Here is a 17,078-nt window from a genome sequence, read left to right as displayed (position 1 = left end):
CCTGTACATTTTTTTTTCCTGACACTTTTGTTGCATGCACAGCCTTGCTAATTGATAGTGTGTGTGCCACTGCCAGCAGCCCAGCACATTCAGTGACTGACTGCCTGTGTGTGTGACAGGGAGCTGCACATTGTACTACCCAGTACTGCATATACCCCAGTACCTGTTGTGTTTACTTAACCCACCTCATCACTGCATATACCTAGCTTTGTGTTGAGTGAACCCAGCTCACTGCATCTAACTACCCAGTACCTGTTGTGTTTACTTAACCCACCTCATCACTGCATATACCTAGCGTGGTGTTGAGTGAACCCAGCTCACTGCATCTAAGTCTAACTACCTGTTGTGTTGAGTGAGAACCCACCTCACTGCATCTTAAGTACCTTTACTGTATACTGTTCAGTGAACCCAGCTCACTGCATCTAACTACCCAGTACCTGTTGTGTTTACTTAACCCACATCATCACTGCATATACCTAGCGTGGTGTTGAGTTGACCCAGCTCACTGCATCTAACTACCTGTTGTGTTGAGTGTGAACCCACCTGGCCACCTCACTGCATCTAACTACCTGTTGTGTTGAGTGAGAACCCACCTCACTGCATCTTAAGTACCTTTACTGTTGAGTGAACCCAGCTCACTGCATCTAACTACCTGTTGTGTTGAGTGTGAACCCACCTGGCCACCTCACTGCATCTAACTACCTGTTGTGTTGAGTGAGAACCCACCTCACTGCATCTTAAGTACCTTTACTGTTGAGTGAACCCAGCTCACTGCATCTAACTACCCAGTACCTGTTGTGTTTACTTAACCCACCTCATCACTGCATATACCTAGCCTTGTGTTGAGTGAACCCACCTCACTGCATCTTAAGTACCTTTACTGTTGAGTGAACCCAGCTCACTGCATCTAACTACCCAGTACCTGTTGTGTTTACTTAACCCACCTCATCACTGCATATACCTAGCCTTGTGTTGAGTGAACCCACCTCACTGCATCTTAAGTACCTTTACTGTTGAGTGAACCCAGCTCACTGCATCTAACTACCTGTTGTGTTGAGTGTGAACCTACCTGGCCACCTCACTGCATCTAACTACCTGTTGTGTTGAGTGAGAACCCACCTCACTGCATCTTAAGTACCTTTACTGTTGAGTGAACCCAGCTCACTGCATCTAACTACCTGTTGTGTTGAGTGAGAACCCACCTCACTGCATATAGCTAGCATACCCCCGAGATGGACAAAATGGACAAACCAGGTAGAGGAAGAGGTAGAGGCAGACCCAGAGGAAGGCCACCAGGCACCGGCAGGTCTGTGGCTGTGCGAGGTGGTGTTGCTGTGATTTCATGCGGACCTGCCCCAAAATACAGTGCTCAGAAGAAGGCACGTGCCATCACTTCCCAAAATCGTGAGGAGGTGATTGAGTATTTAACACAGAACACCTTATCTCCCGCAGCCACCAGCGCTACAACAAGCACCACATCCGCTGCATTTGACACTTCGCAGGAGTTATTTGGTGGTGGTGGTGAAATCACTGATTCCCAGCCACTACTGCAACAACAACAAGAAGGCGCAGGTACACCACCTCATACGTCTGAGTTAGGTGGCGATAGTATGGACGTAACGTGTGTGGATGGGGATGATGGTGGACCACCTGAAGTTGGTGCACTTGAGGAGGTGTCTGAGGAAAGCACAGCTGGCCAGGAGGATTATGATGACGATTATACGGATACCACATATGTTCCCGGTAGAGGAGTAGTGTTGGGCGAACATCTAGATGTTCGGGTTCGGGCCGAACAGGCCGAACATGGCCGCGATGTTCGGGTGTTCGACCCGAACTCCGAACATAATGGAAGTCAATGGGGACCCGAACTTTTGTGGTTTGTAAAGCCTCCTTACATGCTACATACCCCAAATTTGCAGGGTATGTGCACCTTGGGAGTGGGTACAAGAGGAAAAAAAAATTAGCAAAAAGAGCTTATAGTTTTTGAGAAAATCGATTTTAAAGTTTCAAAGGGAAAACTGTCTTTTAAATGCGGGAAATGTCTGTTTTCTTTGCACAGGTAACATGTTTTTTGTCGGCATGCAGTCATAAATGTAATACATATAAGAGGTTCCAGGAAAAGGGACCGGTAACGCTAACCCAGCAGCAGCACACGTGATGGAACAGGAGGAGGGTGGCGCAGGAGGAGAAGAAGGCCACGCTTTGTGAGACACAACAACCCCGGCCTTGCATGAGGGCAAGAAGCGTGCGGATAGCAGGCTTTGTACCGCCATGCAGTCATAAATGTAATAAAGATAAGTGGTTCAATAAACAGGGACCACGCGGCAACGCTAACCCAGCAGCAGCAGACGTGATGGAACAGGAGCAGGCGCAGGAGGAGAAGGCCACGCTTTGTGAGACACAACAACCCAGGCCTTGCATGAGGGCAAGAAGCGTGCGGATAGCAGGCTTTGTACCGCCATGCAGTCATAAATGTAATAAAGATAAGTGGTTCAATAAACAGGGACCACGCGGCAACGCTAACCCAGCAGCAGCAGACGTGATGGAACAGGAGCAGGCGCAGGAGGAGAAGGCCACGCTTTGTGAGACACAACAACCCAGGCCTTGCATGAGGGCAAGAAGCGTGCGGATAGCAGGCTTTGTACGGCCATGCAGTCATAAATGTAATAAAGATAAGTGGTTCAATAAACAGGGACCACGCGGCAACGCTAACCCAGCAGCAGCAGACGTGATGGAACAGGAGGAGGCGCAGGAGGAGAAGGCCACGCTTTGTGAGACACAACAACCCAGGCCTTGCATGAGGGCAAGAAGCGTGCGGATAGCATGCTTTGTACCGCCATGCAGTCATAAATGTAATAAAGATAAGTGGTTCAATAAACAGGGACCACGCGGCAACGCTAACCCAGCAGCAGCAGACGTGATGGAACAGGAGCAGGCGCAGGAGGAGAAGGCCACGCTTTGTGAGACACAACAACCCAGGCCTTGCATGTGGACAAAAAGCGTGCGGATATAGCAGCAATGCTTTTTGCCGCCATGCAGTCATAAATGTAATACAGATGAGAGGTTCAATAAACAGGGCCCGGAAACGCAACACCATCCCAGATGTTCATTGGTCATGTTACTTGGTTGGGGTCCTGGAGTGTTGCGTAGTCATTTCCAATCCAGGATTGATTCATTTTAATTTGAGTCAGACGGTCTGCATTGTCTGTAGAGAGGCGGATACGCCGATCTGTGACGATGCCTCCGGCAGCACTGAAACAGCGTTCCGACATAACGCTGGCTGCCGGGCAAGCCAGCACCTCTATTGCGTACATTGCCAGTTCGTGCCAGGTGTCTAGCTTCGATACCCAATAGTTGAAGGGTGCAGATGGATGGTTCGACACAGCTACGCCATCTGACATGTAGTCCTTGACCATCTTCTCCAGGCGATCGGTGTTGGAGGTGGATCTGCACGCTTGCTGTTCAGTGGGCTGCGGCTGCATGGGTGTCAGAAAATTTTCCCACTCCAAGGACACTGCCGATACCATTCCCTTTTGGGTACTAGCTGCGGCTTGCGTTGTTTGCTGCCCTCCTGGTCGTCCTGGGTTTGCGGAAGTCAGTCTGTCTGCGTACAACTGGCTAGAGGAGGGGGAGGATGTCAATCTCCTCTCTAAAGTCTCCACAAGGGCCTGCTGGTATTCTTCCATTTTGACCTGTCTGACTCTTTCTTCAAGCAGTTTTGGAACATTGTGTTTGTACCGTGGATCCAGAAGGGTATAAACCCAGTAATTGGTGTTGTCCAGAATGCGCACAATGCGTGGGTCACGTTCAATGCAGTCTAGCATGAATTGAGCCATGTGTGCCAGAGTCCTACCAGAATCCTCATCATCCTCTTGTGAGCGTTGTGATAGTTGTTGTGATGCATCATAGTCGTCACCTTCCTCCTGGTCTGCTTCTGCTGACCATTCGCGTTGAATTGTTGAAGTCCAACGTGCACCGCTCTGGCCCTCGTCAGTGGTGGCATGAAATTCCTGCTCCAACTCCAGCTGTTCCTCCTCCTCTTCTTCGTCATAGCTGCTGGGGCCAGCGTTCCCTGAGGCGGATGGCCTGATGTTGGTACCATCACGCTGATCGTTTTCTCCTTCAGATTCCCCCAGTTGCATCATGACAGCTGTTTCCTTGATTTTTAACATCGACCTCTTCAGTAAACACAGCAGTGGTATGGTAATGCTGACTGAAGAGTTGTCACTGCTCACAAGCAACGTGGATTGCTCAAAATTTTGGAGGACTTGGCAGAGGTCCAACATGTTGGCCCAATCGGATCCACAGAAGCTTGGCAGCTGGCCGGATGCGCCTCGGTACTGCGCCGTCATGTACTGGACCACTGCACTCTTCTGCTCGCAAAAGCGGGCTAGCATGTGCAGCGTAGAATTCCAGCGCGTAGGGACATCACACAGCAAGCGATGGTGGGGGAGATTGAAGCGCTCCTGCATCTTGGCGAGTGCCCCCGAAGCAGTACTGGAATTTCTACAATGTTTGGACACTCGACGCACCTTCAACAGCAGATCGGGCACGCCTGGGTATGTCCTCAGGAACCGCTGAACTACTAGGTTCATCACGTGCGCCAGGCAAGGGATGTGTGTCAGCTTAGCCAACCTTAAAGCGCGAATGAGATTACTCCCATTATCACACACAACCATGCCCGGTTTCAGGTCCAGCGGTGCCAGCCACAAATCCGTCTGTTCCTTTATTCCCCTCCAAATTTCCTCCCCTGTGTGCTGCTTATCCCCAAGGCAGATTAGCTTCAGCAACGCCTGCTGACGCATGCCAACAGCTGTGCTGCACTGCTTCCACGATCCTACTGCTGCTGGGTTAGCGTTTCCGGATGAGGTACAGCTTTGAGATGCGTTGGAGGAGAAGGAGTCAGAGAGGTAGGTGCTGCTGTTATCCAGTGGGAGGGACGGCGGTGCAGCTGTTTGTGGCGTGGGCAACACCCGTGCCGTAGCAGGTGAGGAATCGCTGCCAGGCTCCACAAGGTTCAGCCAGTGCGCGGTAAGGGAGATGTATCGACCCTGGCCGAACGCACTCGTCCAGGTGTCAGTGGTGAGGTGAACCTTGCAGGCAACGGCATTCTTCAAGCTTCGGGTTATTTTGCTGACCACGTGCTCATGCAACTCAGGCACTGCAGAGCGTGCAAAGTGGTAGCGGCTGGGAACCACGTAACGTGGGATGGCCACTGACATCATGCCCTTGAAGCTGTTTGTCTCCACCAATCGATATGGCAGCATTTCGCAGGCCAGAAGCTTGGCTATGCTGGCTGTTACTGCCACGGCCCGGGGGTCATTTGCTGGCAATTTCCTCTTGCGCTCAAACATCTCCGACACAGACAACTGAACCGTAGCGCTGCACACGGAAGGGCTGTTGGTTGTTGTGTTTGATGAACACTGGGAGACCTCAAGAGCACTACTCCGGAAAGTGACAGTGTCAGCGTCGTCTGATGTTTGTGAATGTTGTGAACCACGCAATGGCTGGGCTACTGCTGCTGCTGAGGCGGGTCTGGTGAACCCAAGGGAGGCAGTGTTGTTTCTGGTACCCTGTCCTGACGCGTTTGCCCAAAGAGTGGGATGTTTGGATAGCATGTGACGGCTCATGCTGGTGGTGGAGAGGTTGTTAATATTTTTCCCCCTGCTCAGGCGGGTCTTGCACACCTTGCAAATCGCCATGGTAACATCCTCAGTGCAGTCTTCAAAGAAAGCCCAGACTTTGGAGCACCTGCCTCCTTGCTGGCGATTTCTGTTTGCTCCTCTTTTGCCTCTCACTTGAACTTCCACGCTTGTGGTGCCTGAAATTGCGCGCCGCCTACCTTGTGGCACAAGGCGAACTCGTGCAGCAATGTGTTCTTCAACAGACTCATCTGTGCTGCTGCTACGACGGCGATGTTCTCGTTCACAAACAAAATCTGGGTCTCTGTCCACATTGTCCATACCCTCCTCTTCCATCTCCTCAAACTCGTCATATGTCATTGTGGGCCACCGCCGTGGAGTAGAGCTCCCCACAACAACCTCTGCGCAGCACACTCCAACGTCGTCTTCCAGATCTTGTCGGCCGACCTCCTGCAATTGCAACCCCTCCTGCCCAAATTGCTCTGGGATTTGGGTTTCCGAGTCCTCTTCGGACTCGCCTCGTATTTCAGTGCGCGGTACATTTCCCACAGTTAACGGTTGTGAATCCAGGCACAACATTTCTGGCTGTTCCTCCATTGACCTTTGAAAGGTGGAAGTTTGTTGGGCTGGGAATAGCTCCTGCGAATACCCCATTGTGTCCTGAGGTAATTCATCGGACTGGTTATCTGGCAGTTGTGTGCGTGGTGTCGCTGCCGGTTGTGTCAGCTTTGTGCCCACTGGCTCCTTGTAACTGGCTGAGGACTCGGACCTCGTGCGTGATGTGCTGGTGCTGCTTAACCCACTGCTGGACGCTTGAGAGGTCATCCAAGTAATTATCTGGTCCTGTTCTTTTGGATTTGTGAGGGTTGTTGTCCTGGACAACATGGGTGGTATTGAGTGGGTTTTCTTGGGTGCTCCCCTGTGGCCTGTACGTGAACCGTCAGGGGAAACACCTCTTCCCTTGCCCCTCCCTCTTTCACCGGATTTCTTCCTCATTTCACTTATCCTTACAGTACACGCTGACTGGCAGCAGTACAGTGGCAGTACAGAAATGCTATACAGTACCACTATTCCCAGCAGCGACACAGAGCACAATGCTATACAGTGACGGGTGAGCGGTGTACCACTATTCCCAGCAGACACAGAACAGTGAACAGAATGCTATATAGTGTGGCTGAGCGAGCGGTGTACCACTATTCCCAGCAGACACAGAACAGTGAACAGAATGCTATATAGTGTGGCTGAACGAGCGGTGTACTACTGTTCCCAGCAGACACAGAACAGTACACAGAATGCTATATAGTGTGGCTGAACGAGCGGTGTACTACTGTTCCCAGCAGACACAGAACAGTACACAGAATGCTATATAGTGTGGCTGAACGAGCGGTGTACTACTGTTCCCAGCAGACACAGAACAGTGAACAGAATGCTATATAGTGTGGCTGAGCGAGCGGTGTACCACTATTCCCAGCAGACACAGAACAGTGAACAGAATGCTATATAGTGTGGCTGAGCGAGCGGTGTACCACTATTCCCAGCAGACACAGAACAGTAAACAGAATGCTATATAGTGTGGCTGAGCGAGCGGTGTACCACTATTCCCAGCAGACACAGAACAGTGAACAGAATGCTATATAGTGTGGCTGAGCGAGCGGTGTACCACTATTCCCAGCAGACACAGAACAGTGAACAGAATGCTATATAGTGTGGCTGAGCGAGCGGTGTACCACTATTCCCAGCAGACACAGAACAGTGAACAGAATGCTATATAGTGTGGCTGAGCGAGCGGTGTACCACTATTCCCAGCAGACACAGAACAGTGAACAGAATGCTATATAGTGTGGCTGAGCGAGCGGTGTACTACTGTTCCCAGCAGACACAGAACAGTACACAGAATGCTATATAGTGTGGCTGAACGAGCGGTGTACTACTGTTCCCAGCAGACACAGAACAGTACACAGAATGCTATATAGTGTGGCTGAACGAGCGGTGTACCACTATTCCAAGCAGACACAGAACAGTGAACAGAATGCTATATAGTGTGGCTGAGCGAGCGGTGTACCACTATTCCCAGCAGACACAGAGTGGCAGTAAACAGAATGCTATATAGTGTGGCTGAGCGAGGTACACAGAGTGGCAGTAAACAGAATGCTATATAGTGTGGCTGTGCAAGCGGTGTACTACTATTCCCAGCAGACACAGAGTGGCAGTAAACAGAATGCTATATAGTGTGGCTGAGCGAGGTACACAGAGTGGCAGTAAACAGAATGCTGAGCGAGCGGTGTACTACTATTCCCAGCAGCGACACACAATGACTGGGGGGGACCCTGGCTAGCGTGGCTGGAGCGCGAACTACCCTGCCTGCCTACCCAAAGCTAAACCCACAGACAAATGGCGGAGATATGACGTGGTTCGGGTATTTATTTACCCGAACCACGTGACAGTTCGGCCAATCAGAGCGCGTTCGGGTCCGAACCACGTGACCCGTTCGGCCAATCACCCGTTCGGCCATGCGCTCTTAGTTCGGCCATATGGCCGAACGGTTTGGCCGAGCACCGTCAGGTGTTCGGCCGAACTCGAACATCACCCGAACAGGGTGATGTTCTGCAGAACCCGAACAGTGGCGAACACTGTTCGCCCAACACTATAGAGGAGATGACCAGGGGGAAAGTTCAGAGGAGGAGTCAGAGAGGAGTAGGAGGAGACGACTCCATGATAGAAGCAGAGGGAGCTCGTCCTCAGAAACAGCTGGGGGCAGTGTCCGGTGCCATGTATCGCCAGCTATGGCCAGGGAGCACACATGCCCTTCAACGTCAGCTGCTGCTGATGCCACCGTAGCGCCATCACCCCAGGGGGCCTCAGCGGTTTGGAAATTTTTTCACGTGTGTGTCTCAGATCGGAGCAAAGCCATCTGTTGTCTCTGCCAGCAAAAATTGAGCCGTGGAAAGGCCAACTCTCACGTAGGGACAAGTGCCTTACGAAGGCACCTGGAGAGAAGGCACAAACAGCTATGGCAAGAACACCTGAGTAAAAGCAGCACTCCTCAAAAGACAAGCCAAACTCCTTCTCCTCTTCCTCCTTCAGGTGCATCGTCTTCATCCACTTTCTCCCTTGCACCTTCACAGCCACCCTCCTCCACACCGCCTCTTCCCTTGAGCGGTTCCTTCTCCTCTGCCCACAGCAGTACCCAGCTGTCCGTGAAGGAAGTATTTGAGCGGAAGAAGCAAATGTCTGCCAGTCACCCTCTTGCCCGGCGTCTGACAGCTGGCGTGGCGGAACTATTAGCTCGCCAGCTATTACCATACAAGCTGGTGGAGTCGGAGGCTTTCCGTAAGTTTGTGGCCATTGGTACACCGCAGTGGAAGATACCAGGCCGCAATTATTTTTCTCAAAAGACCATACCCAAACTGTACCGTGCAGTTGAGAGGCAAGTGGTGTCATCTCTGGCACACAGCGTTCGGTCAAGGGTCCACCTGACCACAGATGCCTGGTCTGCCAAGCACGGGCAGGGCCACTACATTACATACACAGCCCATTGGGTCAACCTGGTGACCGATGGCAGCAAGCAGGGAGTACGTGGCTGCGCAGAGGACCGACTTGTCACACCTCCACGGCTTGCAGGCAGGCCTCCAGCCACCTCCTCTCCACCTGCTATCACCGCTTCGCTGTCGTCATCCTCCTCCTCCTTGGCTGGTGCCGCCATCTCCTCCCCAGCTACACAGCCCCAGCACCCCAGGGCCTATGCTGCATGCCAGGTGCGACGGTGTCATGCAGTGTTAGACATGTCTTGCCTGAAAGCGGAGAGTCACACTGGAGCAGCTCTCCTGGCTGCTCTTAACAAACAGGTGGAGCAATGGCTGACCCCGCACAAGCTTGAGATCGGCAACGTGGTGTGTGACAACGGCAGCAATCTCATTGCTGCGTTGAATTTGGGAAAGCTGACATACATACCCTGCATGGCACATGTGCTTAATCTGGTCGTGCAAAGATTTGTTTCCAAGTACCCAGGCTTAGAGGACGTCCTGAAGCAGGCCAGGAAGTTGTGTGGGCATTTCAGGCGCTCTTACAAGGCCATGGCACGCTTTGCAGAGATTCAGCGTAGAAACAACTTGCCGGTGAGACGCCTGATTTGCGATAGCCCGACTCGCTGGAATTCCACCCTGCTGATGTTCTCTCGCCTGCTAGACCAGGAGAAAGCCGTCACCCACTACCTGTATCATTACAGTACAAGGACACAATCTGGGAGGATGGGGATGTTGTGGCCCAACAACTGGACACTGATGCGAAATGCATGCAGGGTCATGGAGCCCTTTGAGGAGGTGACCAAACTGGTGAGTCGCGATGAGGGCACCATCAGCGACTTGATCCCCTACGCCTACTTCCTGGAGCGTGCCGTGCGTAGAGTGGTGGATACAGCTGTGGAGGAGCGTGAACAAGAAGAGTTAGGGCAGCAGGATTCATTGGAGCCATTTACACACGAACCCGATGTTTCCACAACACCGGCGGCAGCACAGAGGGGGGAGGAGGAGGAAGAAGAGGAGTCGTGTGGGGAAGGAGAGGAGTCAGACTCTAATGATGGTGATGATGAGGAAGGTGTTTCTGTGGAGGAGGAAGAGGCGGCGGAAGGAGAACAACCGCGGCAGCCATCACAGGGGGCTTCTGCTGCTCCAGGTTCCCGTGGTATTGTTCGTGGCTGGGGGGAGGAAGAGGAGTTGCGTCCCGTCACTGAGGAAGAGCATGAGGAGATGGAGAGTACCTCTGCATCCAGCTTTGTGCAGATGTCCTCTTTCATGTTGTCCAGCCTGTTGAGGGACCCCCGTATCAAAAAACTCAAGACGAATGACCTGTACTGGGTGGCCACGCTACTAGACCCTCGGTACAGGCACAAAGTGGCGGACCTCTTACCAACTCAACAAAAGGCGGAAAGGATGCAGCACTTGCAGAACAAGCTGTCGATGATGCTTTACAATGCGTTTAAGGGTGATGTGGCTGCACAACGCAATCAAGGTACCACTGGCAGTAACCCTCCTCCTCCCAAGTCCACGCAGGCAAGAACAGGACGCTCCAGCGATCTCAGGGTGATGTCGGACATGCGGACGTTCTTTAGTCCAACTTCTCGCCATAGTCCTTCCGGATCCACCCTCCACCAACGCCTGGACCGGCAGGTAGCCGACTACCTGGCCTTGAGTGTGGATGTAGACTCTGAGAAAAGCGACGATGAACCCTTGGACTACTGGTTGCGCAGGCATGACCTGTGGCCAGAGCTGTCCCAATTTGCCATACAACTCCTCTCTTGCCCTGCCGCAAGCGTCCTGTCAGAAAGGACCTTCAGTGCAGCTGGAGGCATAGTTACTGAGAAGAGAAGTCGCCTAAGTCACGACAGTGTTCAGTACCTGACCTTTATCAAAATGAATGAGGAATGGATCACGGAGGGCTACTGCACGACCGAAGACTAAGTCAGTCCACTCCCCACACACAGCATCTCTGCCTGCAGGCCGCTTGACTGCCTTCTCCGCCACTACCAACAGGGTCCAGGACTCTAGGCGGATTCCTGAATTTTTAAGGCCGCTGCTAGCAGCGGCCGCTACACTAATTTTTCTGGTGCGTGTACATGTGCCCATCCCCCTTCGTGATCATTACCTTGCCGCGGTGAAGGGGCTTGCGCATCACAATGAAGCAATGACCGCCGGCTATTTGAGTGTCTCGGGTGGGGGTGGCACACAAAAGATATTAAGGTCGTTGCTTCATTGTGGTCAGACCAAATTTGATCAGCTGGAAAGTCACTGTTCTGTCATTCAGCTACATCAGCCGGGCAAGCATATGGGCTGAAAAGCCACCATCACCTGCACTCTCGTCACGGTGCGCACCAGTCCAGCACGGCCGTCACTACACAAACGGCTGTTTGCAGTCACTGCATACCTTTCACTGCATCTGTGACTGCACATTATACCTGGCAGTCAGTGCATAACTTGCACTTGAATGGATACACTTTCAAACAATTTAAAAATACAACCATCTAAACTTTCAAACAATTTAAAAATACAACCATCTAAACTTTCAAACAATTTAAAAATACAACCATCTATCATTTTCAAAAAATTTAAAAAAAGGGCAAAAAAACTTGCCCTCCGTAAAACATTCCTGGCAAATGCTTTCGACTTGGTTTGTCTTCCGCTGGCTCAAGGGTCCATCTGACCACAGATGCCTGGTCGGCAAAGCACGGTCAGGGCAGCTACAGCATGGGTCTCAGCAGGCTCCCACTTCTGGCCGGAATCCAACCTTCATTCCCCGCAGTGACAATGGCAGACTTGCCCTCCATAACGGATTCCCGTTAAAGGATTTAAAGTTAGTTCATTTCAATTAGGGCCGCAAAAGGTCCTCCTGAGTCCTGTATTGTTATTTTTGGTCACTACCTCGGGGCGGGCGTGCATGCCTGCCTGGTTCCCTCCTTGCCTGGATGTGTGGTGGTAGACGTTGATCAGGCTCCAACTCCGGAACGCAATACAAGAGGGAGCTCGTCCTCAGAATCAGCTGGGGGCAGTGTCCGGCGCCATGTATCGCCAGCTATGGCCAGACAGCCAACATGCCCTTCAACGTCAGCTGCTGATGCCACCGTAGCGCCATCAGCCCAGGGGGGCTCAGCGGTTTGGAAATTTTTTCACGTGTGTGTCTCAGATCGGAGCAAAGCCATCTGTTGTCTCTGCCAGCAAAAATTGAGCCGTGGAAAGGCCAACTGTCACGTAGGGACAAGTGCTTTACGAAGGCACCTGGAGAGAAGGCACAAACAGCTATGGCAAGAACACCTGAGGAAAAGAAGCACCCCTCAAAAGACAAGCAGCGGAGAACAACCGTGGCAGCCGTCACAGGGGGCTTCTGCTGCTCCACGTTCCCATGGTATTGTTCGTGGCTGGGGGGGAGGAAGAATGGATACACTTTTAAACAATTTAAAAATACAACCATCTAAACTTTCAAACAATTATACAACCATCTAAACTTTCAAACAATTTAAAAATACAACCATCTATCATTTTCAAAAAATTAAAAAAAGGGCAAAAAAACTTGCCCTCCGTAAAACATTCTTGGCAAATGCTTTCGACTTGGTTTGTCTTCCGCTGGCTCAAGGGTCCATCTGACCACAGATGCTTGGTCTGCAAAGCACGGTCAGGGCAGCTACAGCATGGGTCTCAGCAGGCTCCCACTTCGGGCCGCAATCCAACCTTCATTCCCCGCGGTGACAATGGAAGACTTGCCCTCCATAACGGATTCCCGTTAAAGGATTTAAAGTTAATTCATTTCAAATACACAGCAGGGCCTCGAAAGTCCGCCTCCTGTATTGTTATTTTTGGTCACTACCTCGGGGCGGGCGTGCATGCCTACCTGCTGCCCTCCTTGGATGTGTGGTGGTAGCCGTTTCTCAGGCTCCACACCGGATTCCATCCCTCATTCCCCGGCCATTACCCGGGGTCACAAATGACAGACTTGCCCGCCTCCATATGATTCTCGTGAAAGGAATGTGGTGTCATCTTTGCCCGCCATAACTGGTTCTCGTTAAAGGATTTAAAGTTAATTTATTTCAAATACACAGCAGGGCCTCGAAAGTCCTCCTCCTGTATTGTTATTTTTGGTCACTACCTCGGGGCGGCGGGCGTGCATGCCTGCCCGCTGCCCTCCTTGGATGTGTAGTGGTAGCCGTTGCTCAGGCTCCACACCGGATTCAAACCTCTCATTCCCCGGCCATTACCCGGGGTCACAATGGCAGACTTGCCCGCCTCCACAGGATTCTCATTGTAGCGGTACTGAACAAGTACACAGCAAGTAGAAAATGTAAATTAAAAACAAAACGTAAGTTTTTTAACAATGCCATGGAAAGTTGAGAAGGAAGTCACACATTACCTGACATCACTGAGTGAGGAAGAGCAATCACGTCATGTTGCGCAGTAGTCCAGCATGGCCGTCACTACACAAACAGCTGTTTGCGGTGCGTTACACAGTGAGTTTGGTGTGTCAGTGTGAAGCAGTACTCTAATTACACTCCCTGTTTGATGTATACACATGCAAGATGTTTGAAAGCACGTTAGGTCTCAATTTAGCATTCAATGTGATTTCTGCCCTTAAAACGCTGCTTTGCGTCACATCCAGATTTTTCACCGGGACTTTTGGCATGTATCCCACTCCACCATGCCCCCCTCCAGGTGTTAGACCCCTTGAAACATCTTTTCCACCACTTTTGTGGCCAGCATAATTTTTTCTATTTTTCAAAGTTCGCCTCCCCATTGAAGTCTATTGCGGTTCGCTAATTTTTCCGCGAACCGAACCTTCTGCGGAAGTTCGCGAACCGAAAATCGGAGGTTCGCGACATCTCTACTCTTTACTACATTGTGCTATATGTCACTACAGGACCTCATTACTGCATTCTGCTTTATGTCACTACAGGGCCTCTTTACTGCATTCTACTATATGTCATGTCACTGAAGTCTACAGGGCCTCTTTACTGCATTCTGCTATATGTCACTACAGGACCTCATTACTGCATTCTGCTATATGTCACTACTGGGCCTCTTCACTGCATTCTGCTATATGTCACTACTCAGCCTTTTTACTGCATTTTACTACATGTTTCTGCAGTCTACAGGACCTCTTTACTGCATTCTGCTCTATGTCACTACAGGGCCTCTTTACTGCATCCTGCTATATGTCACTACAGGGCCTCTTTACTGCATTCTGCTATATGTCACTACAGGGCCTCTTTAATGCATTCTACTATATGTCACTACAGGGCCTCTTTACTACATTCTGCTATATGTCACTACAGGGCCTCTTTACTACATTCTGCTATATGTCACTACAGGGCCTCTTTATTGCATTCTGCTATATGTCACTACAGGGCCTCTTTACTGCATTGTGCTATATGTCACTACAGGGCCTCTTTACTGCATTCTGCTATACAGTATTTCACTACAGGGCCTCTTGCTATCCTTGTAATTTGGGGGGGATCGGGCTGGCTGTGCAAGAGGAGCTAACAATCTAACCCCTGCTGCACTTGGCTGGGCTACCTAATTATTTGATTTTGATGCCCCTGAATGTAATGCTTATTGTGAGGCACCTGGCTACTGAATTACATATTGGCTACATGTTGTATCTGGAGGTGTGTAACTACTTAATAAAATCTACTAATTAAATTTTTAGTTGGGGGCAGTGACTACTTGATAAATTATCTGGAGGCATGTGACTACTTGTTGGCGGGTGGGTGGGGGTGGGGGGGGCGCAATCTCAGTGTTTGCCATGGGCGCTATATTGCCTAGATACGACTCTGTATCACTCAGGTGTCCAGAGGTTAGCAATATATCTGATTATCGGTGATTCTGCAGATCATCAATAATCAGGTGTATATCTGTATTTTTGGTGATACTGCAGATCACCAATAATCAGATCCTCTCTGTGTTACACCGATCGTTACAGTTTCATTCTTAAACTGGCCATACACTAGTCCGATTACCCGCCGATCGACTGCAGACTCGATCACTGGGATCGAATCTGCTGTCACATCGTTCACGCTAAACGCAAAATTTTGATCTATTTTGTCCCGAAATAGATCAGTCCCGTCGATCGCTCCGTGCGGGAAATTACCGTAGATCGCCCGCGGGTAGGGAGCGCATCGCTAGCGGCGTACGATCGACGCAGGTATACATTACCTGAAGCTGGCTCCTGGCATCTTCTCTGCATCACCTCCCGGCTCCTGGCTGGCATCTTCTCTGCATCACCTTCCGCATCCAGCATCCATGTATAACTTCCTGTGTCAATGCAGTGACAGCGGAAGTACAAATAGAGGGCGCTCTATTTGAACTTCCGCTGTCACTGGAACGACAAAAAGTTATACGCGGATGCGGAGAAGATGCCCGGGGCCAGGCTTCAGGTAATGTATGCGGGGGGGGGGGGGGAGACAGGCGACAGCGGCAGCTCAGCAGATGGTGAATCGGTTTCAGGCTGAAATCGGTTCACAATCTGTTTGCCGTAAAGGCAGCCATACGATCCCTCTCTGATCAGATTCAATCAGAGAGGGATCTATCTGTTGGTCGAATCTGATGGCAAATCGACAAGTGTATGGCTACCTTTAGTGTTTTATTCCCACCCTAGCCTTATCTATATAGGACTTACCACATTGGCAGAATAAGCTTCCTTTGTAATGAGATAAGGCAGAACCACTGAAGCTTGCAGAAGTCCTTCCATTTCCATAGATAGTTGGGATGTCAGGTTTATGACAGGAGGCTTGGTAGCTTTTAATCTAAGAATCATAGCCTGAGATGCAGGATAAAAGTCACTCATCTGTAACAGAAAAAGAGGGTTGATTTTGTTGGTGCAGCTAATGTTTTATTATACATGTTGTGGATTTATAGAAAAGTAGTTTAGAGAATACACCCCAAACTACAAGCAAGAGAAAAAAAAAAAAAAAATATATATATATATATATATATATATATATATATATATATATATATATATATATATATATATAAAAGTGTGGGCAACCTTATTACCATCATGATTTTCCTGTATAAATCGTTGGTTGTTGCGATAAACAATGTCAGTTAAATATATCATATAGGAGACACACACTATGATATTTGAGAAGTGAAATTACGTTTATCGGATTTACAGAAAGTGTGCAATAATTGTTTAAACAAAATTAGGCAGGTGCATAAATTTGGACACCACAAAATGAAAATGAAAATGAAATCAATCTGCATATTTGTTCCTGGACTTGTAGCCGTTTGCCAGACACTGGGTAATATTCCTGCATATTGATCTTGAACTTGTGTTGCAAACCTTTTCCTGCATCATGCTTTGTTTGGAAACCCTGCTACATATATATATATATATATATATATATATATATATATATATATATATATATATATATATATATATACCGTATTTTTCGGACTATAAGATGCACCCAGGTTTAGAGGGCAAAAATCAGGAAAAAAAGAAAAGTTAAACCTGGTGCATCTATAGTACAGGGGCATCTTATGGACCTTTTCCCCCAAAACTTTCTCTCACTAAGCTACACTTCACTAACCCCTGATGCCCCCTCCCCCCAGTTACACCGCACTACACTAGACTAACTCCTGATTCCCACTAGCTACACTACATAACACTACACTGTACTGCCCCCTCTGCTACACTACACTAACCTCTTCCCTTCGGTATGGTCAGGTCTATCTGGTGGGTCATCCTGTGTCCCTTAACCTGGTTTCTGGCTGCAGGCATTATGTGGGGCACAAAGCAACTGAAGTTAATGGTAATTATCACTACCTGTGTCTGGCTGCCTGGGCAGTGTCATCATCATCCTGGCTATGGGGAATGACAGGGATATCCTCAGGTGCGCTATGCTGGCATCCACAGTGTGGGCAAGACTGGATCAGCGTGGCCTCCCTC

The 17,078-nt window shown here is 49.9% G+C and overlaps 1 protein-coding gene across 1 annotated transcript in view; it reads right to left on the bottom strand.

Annotated features, from left to right (window-relative positions):
• The window catches only part of LOC137541285 (BPI fold-containing family C protein-like), a 166,271-nt gene that overhangs the window by 47,057 nt on the left and 102,136 nt on the right, over positions 1-17,078 (bottom strand). The window contains exon 10 of the mRNA XM_068262523.1: positions 15,798-15,965. Coding sequence (XP_068118624.1) covers positions 15,798-15,965 — 168 coding nt within the window. The remainder of the gene's footprint in view (positions 1-15,797; positions 15,966-17,078) is intronic.

Source organism: Hyperolius riggenbachi, chromosome 12 (genome assembly GCF_040937935.1).
Source record: "Hyperolius riggenbachi isolate aHypRig1 chromosome 12, aHypRig1.pri, whole genome shotgun sequence".
NCBI classification, from domain to species: domain Eukaryota; kingdom Metazoa; phylum Chordata; class Amphibia; order Anura; family Hyperoliidae; genus Hyperolius; species Hyperolius riggenbachi.
The sequence above is the reverse complement of the archived record's forward strand: the minus strand, read 5'-3'. Positions and strand labels throughout refer to the sequence as shown.